At 35.2% G+C, this 17,811-nt stretch overlaps 1 protein-coding gene across 26 annotated transcripts in view; it reads left to right on the top strand.

Moving 5' to 3' along the window:
- The window catches only part of FRYL (FRY like transcription coactivator), a 285,578-nt gene that overhangs the window by 116,047 nt on the left and 151,720 nt on the right, over positions 1–17,811 (top strand). Inside the window, exon 1 of one of the 26 annotated variants that reach the window (XM_031664428.1) lies at positions 87–662. The exons of the other annotated variants lie outside the window; for them this stretch is intronic. Within the exon in view, the coding sequence (XP_031520288.1) occupies positions 590–662 (73 nt within the window). The 5' untranslated portion in view covers positions 87–589. Of the gene's footprint in view, positions 1–86; positions 663–17,811 lie in introns of those variants that run through there. 26 annotated transcript variants of the gene reach the window in all.

Genomic DNA, 17,811 nt, shown 5'->3' with positions numbered 1-17,811 from the left:
GAGAATTTACTACTAAAGTCACCTAGAGGAAACTGATATTGAAGTCAGTTAAATACCTCCAGTTTTTTTTTTTTTTTTTCCATCAGCTATTAAAGGAAAAGATTTAAAGATTTTATACTAAATCCTAATTTATTTATTTATTTTTAAATTCTAAGGCCCTTAATGAGAAAAGTTGGTACTCAAGGGTAGAGCTTCTTACCCTTGTCTGTATACTAGCAGTCGTGATTACACAGCTAGAGACACTGCTCCTCAAAACTGGTTAACAGTAACATAAACAGAGACGATAATCTTGGCCATGTGTATATCTGCATAAAGAAAGGTGAGGGTGTCCTTCTGGGCACTTATAATAAACTCGTAAGCTTTTATTCAACTGGATAGTTCATCTGCATTCAGCGGCATTTCCACTATAGTTGTGCGTCACTGCAAGACTGCATGGTAATGAAGCCAAGGCACTGTGGGCCAAAACTCTGCTGCCTGTGAGAAGAGAAGGGACAGCGGCTTGGAGAGATAGAACGGCAAAACCGCTGCTGCTGCTGCTTCTGCTTCTGCTGCTGCTACTGCTGCTGCTTTTGCAGCTGATTGAGACACTATGTTGAGTCTACAGGATTCTGTGTTTTTTGAAATTAGCATAAAGTCCTTGTTAAAGTCCTGGAGCAGCAGCTGTAAGTATATATTCCTACATGAAAAAAAAAATGCTGAGGTGTTATTATCATTGCCATTCCTTGCATGCTGATTCTTCGGACCAATCCAAATAGATTAAAAGCTGTTGAAAATAGCATGAAGAATATTTTCTTGAATGGTAATCAGTAAGATAGAACATCTAGACATGCACACATCAGACAGTTGTAAAATCAGTAGTTAAATTTTCTTTGATGAAAATTTACCAGCCTTGAATTTCTTGGTAATGTGTGTTATTCTGGCAAAGTTTCTCGCAATTAGTCATAAATGGGGGGCGGGGGGTGGGATGGGGGAAGAAGACCACAGATTCTAATCTCTGCAGGGTTATCAGATACCAGTACTCTTCCATACTTCTGTTAGCACAGAATGTTGTTTGAATCAACATCAGCTATCTTAAGGCACTAGAAACATAATATAATGATAATAGCTTTCCCTCATTCTTCTAATTGAAGTTATAAAGTGTAATTTTCATATGTAGTAAATTTTCTGATAAATAACATTCAGGATGATATACTTAGATCTCAAAGTTCAGTTAAGTCAATACAACTGATGCCATTGAGCTATTATTCTGTCCATAACTCTCTTCCTAACATATGAATTTGGCAGAAATACTGCTTTTGTTCAATATTTCAATCACACTTTTTCCCTTAAGATCTCAAAGCACTTACCATAGTCTGTTTACTTTTTTGCCAAAAGTATAGTAATACGATATCAAACTCATGAATTAAGCAAACACAGGTTCTATTATCATGTTTGATTTTGGTCAAAGAAAATTGAAGTACAGAAAAATTGTGACTTTTCCAAGGTCATACAGTGGCAAAGAACTGGAATAGAACCTAGTTGTTCTTGCTCCCAACTGTGCTGCTGGTGCCTGAGCAAACTAAAGAATAAAATATCAGAAATTAAATTTACATTTTTCCAGGTTAACTCTTTACCAAAATATTTATTTAGTGTAGTTTTGTTTTTTAAACAAATAATATAAAAGAGAAAATATTGACATGAGAACAAAAACCCTCTTAAGATAAAGTCTTATTGAATATAGTTTGAGAAGGTTTGTAAATGCAGCCAAATATACTGCATTTACAATCTATTTCTTTCATTTTTGATCTGTAAGTAATTCTTCCATATGGAGATATTGTTGTGCCAGATGGCAGAAAATTATCTTAGTTCTAGGAAAGTTTTTAAGTGACTATACATAGTTAAAATATTGGGAGAATTGTAATTACTGACTAATTAAAGTTAAATACTTTTACTCGTTAAAAGGGAGATAGTAATGTAGAATACATTTTTGCTCAAGTAAACTGGACTGTAGTTTCTAATCTTTCTCTCAGTACTGGTTCCACTGCTTCTCCCATCCTCGCCATGTACTTTTTTAAAAATAGTAAGACAGTTTTATAGTGAGAATAAAGCTATAATTAACAAGTTCTTATAGAAGAACAGTGTTATATCACAGCACAGCAGCTTGCCTTGTAAAAACTTTGTTTAGGTACTTGCGAACTATGTGGTTATCTTGTTTTGAGACCATTTAAATATTTCTACATGTCGTTGCCTGAACTCTGTAACCAGCCACAGCCAAATCTTGTTTAATCGTACTCCTTGAATCCAATAGTGAACCAAAACCAGATGTTTGTAAAGCCTTTGTTTTTTAGCACTTGGTAATATACTGATTCAGTCAGTCTGGGGTATCCCGTTGCCCTTGGGCATTCATAGTACACTTCTCATGAAGATGTTTTTACCATTCTGAAGCAATAGGTTAATACTGGAAAGAAATTGCTAGTCTCAGTGTTCAGTAGGGCTCTGTCCTTGTCTGCCGTAGCCCTGGAAAGTGGAAGAATGTTTTTATTTCACCAGTACCTGTGGATGTCTTCTTTGTATTCACTTATCTTTGTTGTATGAAAGAGTTAAATACAACTCATGGGGGGAGGGGTTAAAATATTAAGATCCTAAAAAAGGATAGTAGTTAGCTGTTCTTCCTAGGAATGTTTTTATAACATCAACACTTTTGAGTCACCAGCATTTTTAGAGCATATACTATTGTGCTGTGGCAGATAGAAGTATAAAACGTGACAGTATGGCGATTCCTCAAGGATCTAGAACTAGATGTACCATATGACCCAGCCATCCCATTACTGGGGATATACCCAAAGGATTATAAATTATGCTGCTATAAAGACACATGCACACGTATGTTTATTGCAGCACTATTCACAATAGCAAAGACTTGGAATCAACCCAAATGTCCATCAGTGACAGATTGGATTAAGAAAATGTGGCACATATACACCATGGAATACTATGCAGCCATAAAAAAGGATGAGTTTGCGTCCTTTGTAGGGACATGGATGCAGCTGGAAACCATCATTCTTAGCAAACTATCACAAGAACAGAAAACCAAACACCGCATGTTCTCACTCATAGGTGGGAACTGAACAATGAGATCACTTGGACTCGGGAAGGGGAACATCACACACCGGGGCCTATCATGGGGAGGGGGGAGGGGGGAGGGATTGCATTGGGAGTTATACCTGATGTAAATGACGAGTTGATGGGTGCAGCACACCAACATGGCACAAGTATACATATGTAACAAACCTGCACGTTATGCACATGTACCCTACAACTTAAAGTATAATAATAATAAATAAATTAAATAATAATAAATAAATTAAAAAATTAAAAAAAATAAAATTACCAAAAATATGAGAGCTTTAAGTAATAAAAATTGGTACATTTCACCTTTAAATATTTAATGGCCATATGTATGAAATAAAGTATAATATTAATTTGAAAAAAAAAAAAAAAAGTATAAAACGTGTTCCTTTCTCTCGAGGAGCTTAGAGAAAGTATATGTGAAAAGTTATAGTAAGGAAGTCAAACGAGAAATGTTGTATGTGCACTGTGACTTACCAAATGACTGTTACAAATAAAACAAACGAGTCCAGAGATAGAAGGAATCACATTGGTCTGTTGGGCACGGGAGCTCACATTGGTAATCCTAGTACTTTGGGAGGCTGAGGTGAGAGGATCACTTGAGCCCAGGAGTTTGAGTCCAGCCTGGGCAACATAGTGAGATCCTGAGATCCTGTTTCTACCACTACACAGACACACACCCACCAGGTGTGGTGCGTGTGGTCACAGCTACTCAGGAGGCTGAGGTGTGGGAGGATTGCTTGAGCCCAGGAGCCTTGTTCATGCCACTGTACTCCAGCCTGGGTGACAGAAGGAAACACAAAAAATAAGGAGGAATCACATTGAACTACAGGGTTGTGGAGACTTAAGAGGGAAAGGGATTTTTCTGAGTTTGGTGTTGAATGATAGGATGCTCTCCACGATGGTAGGTAGTACTGATATCCACTGTCTCCCCAAACCAGAAACCAGAGGTTGGTTAACACGCCTCTTTCACCCCAACCCATTTTGATCCTTGACCGCAACTTGCCATTCTGCCTACTCAAATTTCCGTCGTCTCTCCTTCTCTCCACAGCCACTGCCCTAGTTCAGGCCTCTCTTCATGATCACCTGGAATATTGCCACAGCTTCCGTATTGGTCCTGTTTGCATCTTCCACATTGCTGATAAGGGTTCCTTTTAAAGGCTGGCTCTTCATGTCCCTCCCCTCATTACCTAACAGACTTTCTGTCTCCCATTGGGGGAGGCCTTTCATCATCTAGCCTCTGCTCATTTTGCCTGTCTCCGTTCTCACCATGCTTTGCCAGTTCTGGAAGCATTCTGTGCCTTCATATTTGCTGCTACCTTTGCCTGGAATGTACCCCCTCATCTCTCTGCCTGCATCACAATGATTTTTACTCCTCTTTCAAGACCCGTTATTCCTTTAGTCAGCCACATAATGCTTCATCTGTTCTCTTCTTCACTTTAAACATCATTGCATCATTATAGTCATCATCCTGTTCATGTCTTTCTTTGCTACTTGAGTGTAAGCTTCTGGAGGGTATTGGTTGATTGTCTTTTTGTTCTTTGTGTATTTAATGCTTATTTAAGCTCTGATAAATGTGCACACAAGTAAGATATTGGGTAGGGCTGCAATAATTTTTGTCGGAATGAATTTATAATAGAAAAGAAGGTAGGAGCACAAATACATGACCCCTTTTATAATTTGATTATTAATATTATGCTACTGATGTCTCTCAGGGGAACAATTCCTGAAGTAGGAATGCATAAAATGATTTTTTAGTGATTAAAAAAATAAAATTTCATAACATTTTATTTAGTGAATTTCTTGGAAAGAACAGAGGAAAACCTGATTTATTAATAGCCTTTATAAAAAAATGAAAAATGTTTTTTCCATTAAATAAATTATATATTTCAAATTTCTCCCCTACCCTCCTGAAGAAAAAGAAAAAAATCTATGGGTTCTGTCATCGAACCTAACTTAAAAGCAGTGTATATTATTATAGTTCTTCATCATTAATTATATTAGTGTTTCTTATTTATAAGATGCATTTGCATGCTTTGTATTAATGTTAAATGATACTTTTTATATTAGTCGCTAGAGGCCCTCTGGTTTCAGGGCCTGCTTAGCTGGCAGAATGTTGATGCAGTGCTGCTGAAGTTTGATTATAGTTGAGCTTATTTCTTTCAGTAACAACAATGAAGTGACATTCATATGGCCTAAATTCAGGATTTTGTCTTTGTGCCAACAGTTTTAGGCATTACTTCTTTTAAAAACTGAATCAGGAACATTCTGTTAAACCAGCTGTGTCGTGAGGATGTTATCATTTAAAAGATTGGCTTAGTTCCCTAAAATTGATAAGACAAAGCAAGGCTCAGTACTGAGATCTGTTGGTGTAATGCTAAGATCACAGATGCATTTACTGTCCATATAATACCTCTTGTAAGCATATTAATTTATAGAATTTATTTTGCACTCATAATTTTATGAGAGCTGATGTTTCAAAGAATTTAGTTTTTATCACAGACATAAAAAGGATTGACCTTCTTAAACCATAATTTTATAAGTTAAAATGTGAATAAGATATGGTATGTTAAGAAACTATATTTGCATAGATTACTTGCATTTTTGCACAATGAGAAAAGTTCATAAATTGTTTTTAATACTCAGATTTTTTTTGGATTGTAAAAATAGTAAAAACCAACCCCAAAAAGCACATTATACATTCATCTAAATTTCAGTTAAAATCTGTGTGTTATTTGATTGCAATAATACCATTTGTTGAAGTATTTATAGGTCGGTTATTGTGGTAAATGTTTGCACATGTATCTGTGTATACTCACATTATATGCACATACATTCATTAAATCTCTTGTAACCTTCAGCATGAAAATCTCAAGAGGAAAGTTATTGCTGTTTTTCAAAATAGCAACTTTATTGTGAGATTCACATGCTATAAAATTCATAAAGTATTCAATTTGGTAGTTTTTAGTGGATTCCAAAATTGTACAACTATCACCACCATCTAACTACAGAACGTTTTCATCATCTAAAAAAGAAACCTCATTAATCTACTTTCTGTCACTGTGGATTTGTCTATTCTAGACATTCATTTACATGGAATCATACAATGGGTGTTCTTTTGTGACAGAGTTCTTACACGTACTGTATTTCCAAGGTTCATTTATGTCATAACATGTATTGAATAATGTTCCATTGTATGGATATATCACAATTTTTTATCCATTCTTCAGTTGATAAATTGCTGTTTTATAGAGTAGTAAATTGGGGCTCAGATAAGCAAAAGAACACTAAGAACACTCCCTCACCCCCCAGAAAATCCCCCACTCAAACTCTTTAGCTAACTTTCTCTACTGCTTCATATTTTAATTGAAGGCTTCCCTGATCAAGTGATACCTTAGCAAGATCTGAAGGAAGAAATAGTTAACAGTTTGGGAGACAGGTGGGTGGGCAGAAGGGATATCAACTGAGGCTGGAGGGAATGGCCGTCTTGGCTGGAGCAGAGAGCTATGGAGAGCATGGTGGGAATGAAGCTGGAAAGTTAAGCAAGGACTAGACCCTGTAGAATAGCAAAAACCTTGTTATGGATTTTGGTCTTAATCCTAAAATAAATGGGTAACCATTGATGGACTTTGCGACAGTGATTGGGGTGATTTCATCAAGTTTCTGTCTTTGGGGTGGTGCCAGGAGACAAGTTAGGATGCTATTGAAATAGACCACATGTGAGATAAAGGTTGAACAAATGGAAGAAATGTTATTTATTTAGCAAACAAATATATAATACCCACGACATGCGTAGGTACTCTTCTAAGCACTTTACGAAATATTAGCTCATCATAGTTATGGGAAATATTTAAGAGGTAGGAAAAATAGGACTTGGGTTAGGTACAGGAGGTAAAGGAGATTTTTAACTAGCTGTTTGCACAACTAATTTTATAGGGTCATTTACATTCTCATTGACATCAGTTTCAGAAGTGTATCTGTTAAGAGTTAATGTTGGTCATAGTGGAAAAGAGTCACCTGTTGCTTATTGTCAGAATACTCTTATCATCCCTCAGATAAATGTGTCTGCTTTGAGAACTAGATCCTCGACAAGAAAGCCAGCTCATTGTACTGTTTAGTAAACAATGTGAACTTTTCATTATGGTCCCTGAAAAGTGGGATTTCTAGCTCCAAGTGTCATTGGATTTAGAGTCATGGGCCTGCTTTATCTTTTTTTTTTTTTTTTTAATTCTAACTTCTTAAGCTAGGTTCACCTCATTTGAGAAAGGAAACATTCCATTTTCGAGACTAAACATTTAGTGTTGTGAGAAGTACAGTGTGTGATTATCGGACTCATTATGTATTTGGGTTTCACAACATGCTTTAAAAATTGTTATTGATAAATACTAAAGACATAGTTTACTAATGAGATTTAAAATCAAGAAAATCCAACATAGGTGGTCACAATATTCATAGGTGACTGAGAGTATCCAAATCGGTCAGGTGACTGAGAATATGCAAACAGGCCAGAATAATATCTCTGTTACATTTGACCCTCTATTTTATTAACATTTCTGTCATAACCTTTCTCTGTTTGTACCTGCTGTAGTACTCATATATAGACTCAGTCTTATAGCAGGCCCTGGGTCCTATCCTGTGCTAAGATAGGGAGTTTGGTACAGCCCTAGTTCATTAGTTCAAGTGACTTACCATCAGCCCAACCTCACTACAAATTTGGAACTGACTTTGTTCTTCAGTTGTAATATCTGGGCTATCCATTCTTGTGTCAAAGCCTCCATCTGTAATTATTGGTATCTCTTCGTTCCTGAACCTTTCCTGATCAAACTTTGGTACTCCATTTCCTTCAAATGTGGAACCCTGCTCTAATCTTGAAGAGAATGAAGTTCTGCTGACATACCTTTTTGTTGATTAAACCTACCTCCCTAGCTGTGTGCCTATATATTTCCTGTTCATAAACTTTACATTATTCATCTGTTTGCTAGGATAACATCTACTGTTCTGCTGGACCTCCCTGGTGCTTTTTACCTGTTATCATATTCTCTAGGTACCATCTTCTGCCTCTATAATTAGATACCTTATGACCTCCAACAATGCTGGTATTCAGTCATTAGGCATCTTTCTGGCTATAGCTCTTCTGATAGCCCCTCTGTACTGATGGCTTAATATTTTAAGTATTATACCTGCCAGCTCTCTTGCGTATTATAGGCATAGCCTGTGCCAAAGTCTCAAATCACTGGGCTCTGGCCTATTCCACTACTGGTCAAACTCTTTGTCTTCTTTTCTGGAAGTAACTGTTCTGCAGCTGCATTGTCACATTGATAAAACAAGTTTGCTAGCCTTTTGCAGGATGAGAACGGGTCGTGTTTTTTTGGTTATTCTTCCTAGTCTGTTGATGTGTGATACCACAGGACATTGCCTGTTTGATGGAATTTTTGACAATTTTACATCTATTAGTTGGTTTTCATTAAGCGTGCTATTTTCCAATTTTTAAAATTTTGCTAAATGATTAAAGTTTTAAGGGTTTTAACAGAAAGATAATCAAAGAGAAATTCATTTGAATGGGGAAGGCTGTAGAATAGAATTTCCAAATTGTCAGACCTGTTCTTCCCAGAAGGTAATGACTTGTAAATGTTATAGAAAATCTTGTAAATTGTTTTATAAGCTGTATTTTCAGTTACATTATTGATATATGACACAAAGTAGTCAAGGCATTCATAAAAAATGAGGAACGAATTATTAATATCCATTATCATGCAATATAGTAACAACATAACAAATACAGACTTACATTTGATACATTAAGTTGATCCTTTTCTCTTTAAAATAAACTGATTATTTTAAATGATATAAATGATTTTGGAACAATATCTGAATGAGAGATTTTTATTATAGGGAGACTATATGGAAGAAAATAAAAAGATGATTCCAGTAACATAGCCTTAGTAATATCGTTGAAGATAAGGTTAGTAGTGTGTTTTTATGTAGAGAGTGCAAGGGCATTGTATTGCCATGATTTGATGTGTAGGGCTTTAATATGGTTGGAATAGAACTACTTGATGGCTCTTATTTGTGGTATTATAATTACAGGTTTCCTTATTTGTGGTGCTCTTGAAACCTTTTAATGATCACAATTAACTTTAAGTAAAATTATTGTATAGAGCCAACTGTTCCATTTTAGAAGAATAGGGTAAAGCAATAGTTCACAACCCTGGCTGCATATTAGAATCAGCTTGGGGAGCTTTCAAAAACATACACATGCCTGGGCACCACTCCAAAGATTTTGATTCTGACTTAAGGTATGGCCAGAGATGGGCAGCAAAGTTCTGGGTCAAGTCAGAAAGCTTAGCATTGTCAGAATGCTGAGAGTATATATGAAATATTTTCTGTGGGTGGAATCATCATAAACAATATGATAGACAAATTCTTATGTGTTTGCCAATTTACTAATTTACAGTGAGAAATATGCCAAGTGGATATTAATGCTAGAGTTGGCAGGCCATCCTTTGCTCTCCTTGTGGGATAAGCTTATACAAAGCTAAATTATTATCAGAAGGTTGCACAGAGAGCCTGACATCAAAGAAATGTATGCCCTGTTCTAGGGACCAGAATATTTATCCTTTTAAGAACACCTTTTCCACAGGGCATTACCTTTTTGTCAGTGCTGTGTTAAATGTTTCATTTCCCTGTACCTTACCTGCAGTAGGTGATATAAGTATTCTTTTTAATATTTGCCAATCTGATATATATATAAAATAAAAGCCCATTGCTAGTTTAATTTACATTTTCTGGGTACACTGTTTGAACATTTTTTTCATATGCCTGTTGCCTTTTTAGACTTGCTGTTATGTGAATTGCTCATGTATATCTTCTGGCACCTTTTCTTTATTGTGTTGTCTGTTTCTTGTTATTTTATAAGAACTCTGAATGTTCTATATTTTCTGTCATCTACATTATAAATATTTCTCCAACTTTGTCTTGTTTATGGTATCATTTACCCTAAATATTTTAAATTTGTATTTGGTTAAATGCATTTATCTTTAAAAAATATACAATTTTGGGTTTGCTCTCTAGGCTACAGGTCTTTTCACCCCTTGATTATATAAGAAGATTCCTAATTTTTTCTAAGGTTTTGAAAAATGAATTTTTAACTTCATGTCCATCTCTGGACTTTGGTTTTTTTGTTTGTTTGTTTTATCCAGTCAGGTTTGGAATCTGATGGACTTCGGTTTTTGAGTATAGTATATTTATTTTTTCTTTAGATGAATGGCCAAATGTTTCAACATTATTACTAGATAATCTTTTCCCTTCTAATTTTGCCAATGTGAATTCTTACTCTGTAATGCAGGGGGTTCTCTTTTCTCTCTCTCCCTTTTTTTTAAAAAAATTATCTCATTTATCTACACTTGTATCTACTGTGTTGATTATTGTTATATTGTGTTCTGATATACTCATACTATGTTTTGATACATGTCTTGATTATAGTTATGTTCTGATTATAGTTAATTTCAAAAAATATTCTTTGTATTTTTTAAAGTAACTTTTTCGGCTTTTCTTGAGTGTTTATTCCTCCATGTATACTGTAATATAGATTTATCCAATAAACCTAGACAAAATAGTATCAAAATTGTAGTTGGATGGCCGGGCGTGGTTGCTCACACCTGTAATCACAGCACTTTAGGAGGCCGAGGTAGGCAGATCACCTGAGGTCGGCAGTTCGAGATCAGCCTGACCAACATGGAGAAACCCTGTCTCTACTAAACACAAAATTAGCCAGCATGGTGGTGCATGCCTGTAGTCCCAGCTACTTGGGAGGCTGAGGCAGGAGAATCGCTTGATCCTGGGAGGCAGAGGTTGCAGTGAGCCGAGATCATGCTATTGCACTCCAGCCTGGGCAATAAGAGCAAAACTCCATATCAAAAAAAAAAAAAAATTTTTTTTAGTTGGAGCTTTGCTAATTAATATATTAATTTTATGAAAATTGACACATGATAAATCCTTCCATCTATGACTATGTCTTTCCACATGTTCAGATCTTCCTTTATATCTTTTATATTAAGAAGTGCTTGTCATTTCTTCTGTATAAAGTCCTATGCTTTTCTTATTAAATTTATTTCTACTGATTTTATTTTTCCGAATAAAAGTTTTTTTAAAAATCAATTTCTATTTCTAGGTGATTATTGCTAGTTAATAAAGTTTCATATCTTTTTTAATGTTGGTAACACTGATTTAATTTTTTAATATTATTTCATTTACTTACAATCTCCAGGATGGTGTTGAATAGCAAGGCAAAAATCAGCACTTTAGTTTCTGTTTTTAATCGAAATAGGTTTGTTTTGAAGCCTATATTATTTGCTGCTGATGTTTGTTAAATATTTTATTTGTTTTCTTTGTCTCTGGCTGCTGGATACCATTAGGTGTACAGTTATATTACTTTGTTTGCTAATTGAGTGTAGGTCAGACTGCTACTGTCTTTTAAGAAGCAATCCCAAGAGTGATGGAAGGGAAAGTAGCCTAAGTTAGCAGCAGTTAACAGCCTGTTAAGATAGTAGGAGGGAGCCCCATTGCTTCTTGTCTTTTCTCATCATCTCACCCTCTGAGCTACAGAGGACTTATCCCATCTTTTTCGATTCTGCTCAGCTTCATAGCAGTCAGAGAAAAGGGCTACACATCTCTATGTAGTTGTCAACCTCCCCCAGTCCCTGGGTCCAGGTATGTTTGCTGGATGAGGTCCTGCAGGATTCTGGTGTTTACAGGACTATTTTATGTTGATTCGCAGGTCCATTTCCAGCTCAAGGAGAAAGGCAGCCAAAATAGCTTTTTCACTGGCAGTGAATATTTGTATGGGGGGAGGAGTGGAGAACAAAAATGAAAACAACATTCTTGTTCTTACACATACTCATGGTTGCAATGTAATTCAGCTTGTTAATTTGCTAGAAGGGAAGCAAAAGAGGTTAAATTTGACCAAGATTATAACGATAATGAGTAGCCAAGTCAAATCTAGAGCCCTTGTCTTCTGGCTCCCAGGTCCATGCACATTTTTAAAATATTTCATTATCTCTAGGTTTTTAGAATAGTTTCTTAGCTGAGCTCCCAAAGGTTACCAAAAAAGCACAAGAAAATAATAACCTAAAGGAAATTATAGCTGAGTGAATAATGGATTATTTGGACAATATGTCATTTTTCTTGAGCTTTATAATAAGTGATACTTCTGTAGTAGACTTCAAGTAAAAAACATTGGACATATGCCAAAGATGTCGTAGGACTTCTATGTTTAGAAACTCTTTTCAATGAGAATAGTTCAGGATAAATAAACGTTTTAGGGACAGCTGTCCAAAGAACAAGCAGAAGTAATAATTTTTCTGTCCATTGAAATGGAACCAGAAGCAAAAACATTGAACTGGATAGTGAGGGAAAATGATTTCATTTGCACAAAATAGAAATATAAAGTATTTAGGAATAGAATTAATAAGAGTTAGATCTCTCCTCTGAAGGAAAGTATACATTTTTTTTCTCTAGGTACACAAAAGAAGATGAGTTAATGAAGGTGTGTCAAAAGCCAAAAAGTTTTATAATATAAAGATGTCAAGTTTTTTTCAAATAAGTTTGTGAAGGTATGTGTAAGCTTGAAAGTATGAGTGACAATAGCTGAAGATGGTGAATACATAGGAATATTTGTCTCTACAAATAATAAAACCTATTATAAAGGTGTAACAATTAAAAGTCTGGTATTAACACAAACACAGATTTTTAATGAGCAGAATGGAAAGCCTAGAAAAGCATATTTGAATATGGATTTAGTTTATGATAGTGAGTAAATCAGTGACAGAATTTCAGTAAATGAACCCAAGAGAATTGATTAAATATTGAGGAAAAAAGATAAAATATTTTGTATCAGTAGCTCAAGTAAGTTACAACTGGATGACAAATTTAAATGGAACAAATAAAGCGAACTGAAGAAGAATTAAAATATAGGTAAGTAGTTAATCAAAATGGGGAGACTTTTTTGCTCTTTTTATGCAAATGAATTAGAAGATACAACCAAAATATTAGATTTGGGAAATATTTATTTTAAGCAAACAGTGTGATAAGAATTTGGACCTTTAAAGCAGAGAAGCATCCATCCGCATTTGGTGATTATGGAAGAAATGAAGTTATTGATGGGAAAGTTCTTAGCAACCAGGACCCAAGTTTGTGTTCCAGCGCTGCCACTCCCACGTGACAGTAGCTTTAATTTGGAGTCAGTTTCTTCATCATAAATACACTATAACTAGGAGTAATGTTCTGGATCTAATTCCTACAACCCAGTCGTTAAGCCATTAATGGCTTAAGAGCCTCTGGGGTGTGAATATTTATACCAGGGATATTGGCAAAAGCTACAAATTGGGACCCTCTCCCCTGCCTTTTGTTTTCTTTTGTTTTTAAGAGAGCCATTTACCAGCATATTACTTGAAATAAGAATAGATTTGTTAGACTAAAAAGATAATATTTTATGTATTAAATTATGTTTTGTTCCCATTGGAAATAAACAGCATCTGGTATGCTTTTCACTAACATGGAGGAATTTTGAGGTATCCTTGCCTTCTAAAGCCCACTCTCTGCTCTTGATAAGCTATATCTGTACATCAAATGATATTTTCTGTTACAACTCTCAACACACACAGCATACACATTACTTATATTTCCTTTTTTCCTCTTCACATTAGTTGCTTTCAAATGTACGGTTTTCCTCTGGATAGGTAGTTGAAAGGTCTGGTACTGACACCAGTTCAACTGACCTCACCAGAAGCTGAAATTTGCTATTTGCTCTTATTCCCCAATGCTGATTTTGCTTTTTTTGTTTACTACTTGTAATCTGTCTACCATATAAGCCAATCAGTGTTTTTGACATTTTCATTTTAATTGACTTAGAAACTGTGAACTGTCTTTGAGTGTGATCCAAGTATGTTATTGTTTTAAGCTCCAGCTTGAGCTGTTGTTTATTTTCACTCTTCCCAGGCACTTTGGTTGTGGCTGACAGGGATAGGATAGGCTTGTTATTCTTTTCTTTGGCTTTTATTTTGTAAATTAATCAGCTTTATTTTTTAACATAATTTCAGGTTTACAGAAAACTTGAGTAGAATATAGTGAGTTCTCATATACCCTCCCTCCACTCCCAATTTCTGCCTTTTAGTGTGGTATGTTTGTTACCATTGATGAAATAATATTGAAACATTATTATTAACTAAAGTTTACGTTCCAGTTAACTCTTTGGGTTGCACATTCTGTAGATTTTGACAGATGTATAATGACATGTATCTACCATATACTGTCCTACAGAGGAGTTTCACTGCCCTAAAAATACTGTGTTCCACCTATTCATTCCTCCCTTCTCCCAAGCCCTGGTAATCATTGATTCTTTTTATTGATTCTTTTCCAGAATGTCATATAGTTGTTGTCATACAGTATGTAGCCTTTGCAGATTGGCTTCTTTCACTTAGAAATATACACTTAAGGTTCCTTCATGTCTTTACATAACTTGATAACTCATTTCTTTTTAGCACTGAGTGATATTTCATTGTCTGAATATATCACAGTGTATTCATTCACCTACTGAATGACAGTTTGGTTGCTTCCAAGTTTTAACAGTTATGAATAAAGCTGCTGTAAGCATCCATGTGGAGATTTTTTGTGGACATACGTCTTCAGCTCCTGTGGGTAGATACCAGGGAGCATGTTTCCTGGATCGTGTGGTAAGAATATGTTTAGTTTTGAAAAAAAATGACCGAACTATCTTTTAAAGTGTCTGTACTATTTTGCATTCCCATCAGTAATTAATGACAGTCCTTGTTGCTCCATGTCCTCGCCAGCATTTGGTGTTGTCAGTTTTGGACATTAGTCATTCTAATCAGCATGTAGTAGTGTATCATTGTTATTTTAATTTGCAATTCCCTGAAGACATATGAGGTTGCACATCTTTTCATATGCTTATTTGCCATCTATATGTCTTCTTCTGGTAAGGTGTATTAAATCTGGTGCCCATTTTTCACTTGTGTTGTTTGTTTTCTGGTGGTTGAGTTTTAAGAGTACTTTATGTATTTTGTATACCAGTCTTATATCAAGTATGTATTTTGCAATTTTTTTCTCCCAATCTGTGGCTTGTCTTTTCATGCCCTTAACAGTGTCTTGCAGAGCTCGAGGCTTCATTTTAATACTTTTTTTTTTCCTGGATCATGGTTTTGACTAAAAAGTCACCCGTCAAACCCAAGATCACTTAGATTTTCTCCTATCTTCTAGGGGTTTAATAGTTTTGCATTTCACATCTAGATCTGTGATCCATTTTCAGTTAATTTTTGTGGAAGGTGTAAGTTCTGTATCTAGATTTTTCTTTTTTAACATGTGGATGTCTAGTTGTTCCAGCACTATTTGTGGCAAGGTCTCATTTCTTCATTGAATTGCCTTTGCTTCCTTGTCAAAGATCAGTTGATAGTATTTGTGTGGATCTGTTTCTGGGCTCTCTATTCTATACCATTGATCGGTTAGTCTGTTCTTTAGCCAGTACCATACTGTCTTGATTACTCTTGAAGTCACATCCTGTCAGTCCTCTGACATTTTTCTTCTGCTTCAATATTGTGCTGGCTGTTCTGGGTTATTTGCCTTTCCATATAAGCTTCAGAAGAAGTTTGTTGATATACACGAATTAACTTGGGGGGTAAGCTGCTTTCTAAACTAAAAATTTTGTGTTTGCTTTTTAAAGTCAGATTTTTTTTTTTTTTTTAATTTTACTTTAAGTTCTGGGATACACGTGCAGAACATGCAGGTTTGTTACATAGGTATTCAAATGCCATGTTGGTTTGCTGCACCTATCAACCCGTCATCTATGTTAGGTATTTCTCCTAATGCTATCCCTCCCTTAGCCTCCCACCCTGCAACAGTCCCCAGTGTATGATGTTCCCCTCCCTGTGTCCTTTTGTTCTCATTGTTCAAATCCCACTTATGAGTGAGAACATGCGGTGTTTGGTTTTCTGTTCTTGTGTTAGTTTGCTGAGAATGTTTTCCAACTTCATCCATATCCCTGCAAAGGACATGAACACATCCTTTTTTATGGCTGCATAGTATTCCATGGTGTATTTGTGCCACATTTTCTTTACCCAGTCTATCATTGATGGACATTTGGGTTGGTTCCAAGTCTTTGCTATTGTGGACAGTGCCACAATAAACATACGTGTACATGTGTCTTTATAGTAGAATGATTTATAATCCTTTGGGTATACCCAGTAATGAGATTGCTGGGTCAAATGTTATTTCTGGTTCTAGATCCTTGAGGAATCGCCATACTGTCTTCCACAATGGTTGAACTAATTTGCAGTCCCACCAGCAGTGAAAGCGTTCCTGTTTCTCCACACCCTCTCTAGCATCTGTTGATTCCTGACTTTTTAATGATTGCCATTCTAACTGGCGTGAGATGGTATCTGATTGTAAAGTCACAGATATTTTTTACTTTTGTTCTTGTTCCAAAGCCTTTACCTTCTACTTTTTCTTTTGTAGGTAGTCATCAAAATTTTTATTATTAGACAATATGGTGTATAAATAATAATTATAATACTAAGCAATTGTATGTTATGTAAAAATTTCTGTTATGTAAATCTATTTATAAATATATGCATATAATATGTATGTACCTATGTAAGTTTGTGGCTATGAGGTAGTAGCCCAAAGATTTTTTTTTTTAAATCCTTAAATACCTCTTCTTGGGGATGAGGAAGCTAGAGGCAGCTTCCACAGTCTTCACTGTGGTTATTTTAGACCACATCTACCTGTAGGGATTTTTAAAATACCCCAATTGTTGAGAACCAGTGTGTATTTTGAGGGCTGTTACTATTCAGAATGTTGTGTATAAAAGCATAATGGAGTCAGAAAAAAGCTGAGATCTGCTGCTGTAATGAACTCAAACACACCTAATTGTAAGAATTATACATTATTTCTCTTCTCACTTTTCTCTTCTTTTTGACTGAATTTAAATTTATTTTGTAATGGTTTAGGAGTCTCATCAGTGTGAAAAAGACAATTGTTTTATTAAATATACTAAATACAGTGCTATGGAGAGCGTAAGCCATCCAAAAATACTGATATTTAGTTTTTATTTGAGCTTTAAGAGACAGAGCAGGAATGCTAACTTTTAGATTCCCAAATTTTAATTATTCATGTCCTGGTTTATTCTTATTATTAGCAGTTAGAGTTTAGTAGATTTATATTCCAAGTATGTTTAATACGACATGAGGTTTTTCCAGTTTGTAATTCAATGCTTGAATTGCAGTCTTAAGACTTAACAGTTATGTCTTTCTTCTCTCATAGGCTTACATAAATCTTTCAAAATTTTGGGTTAGCATGTAGAGAAATATTACAACTTAGCATTATAAGGTATTTAATGCAAGCAGTCAGGTAACTTAAGTTAATCTAGTTATATGGAAGCTAGCCTTTCTTCTTCTGCTTGGAATGATCATCCCTGTTTCTCTCCTATTAGCAGAAAATGAAAAGAATTCACATGTCTTTACTAAGGCTGAACATTATGACGAAATATAAAGTTGAGGGGGACAACTTTGATGAAAAATGTTACCTGATTTTTATTTGTGTTTAGAATATTAATGAAATTAAATATTACCAGACTCCTCCATTTTATTGTTTGTAACTTGTTTGCTCATGTCCTTGTCCTTATTTCAGTTTGGG

The sequence above is a fragment of the Papio anubis genome, chromosome 3 (genome assembly GCF_008728515.1).
Source record: "Papio anubis isolate 15944 chromosome 3, Panubis1.0, whole genome shotgun sequence".
Taxonomy (NCBI): domain Eukaryota; kingdom Metazoa; phylum Chordata; class Mammalia; order Primates; family Cercopithecidae; genus Papio; species Papio anubis.
The sequence above is the reverse complement of the archived record's forward strand: the minus strand, read 5'-3'. Positions and strand labels throughout refer to the sequence as shown.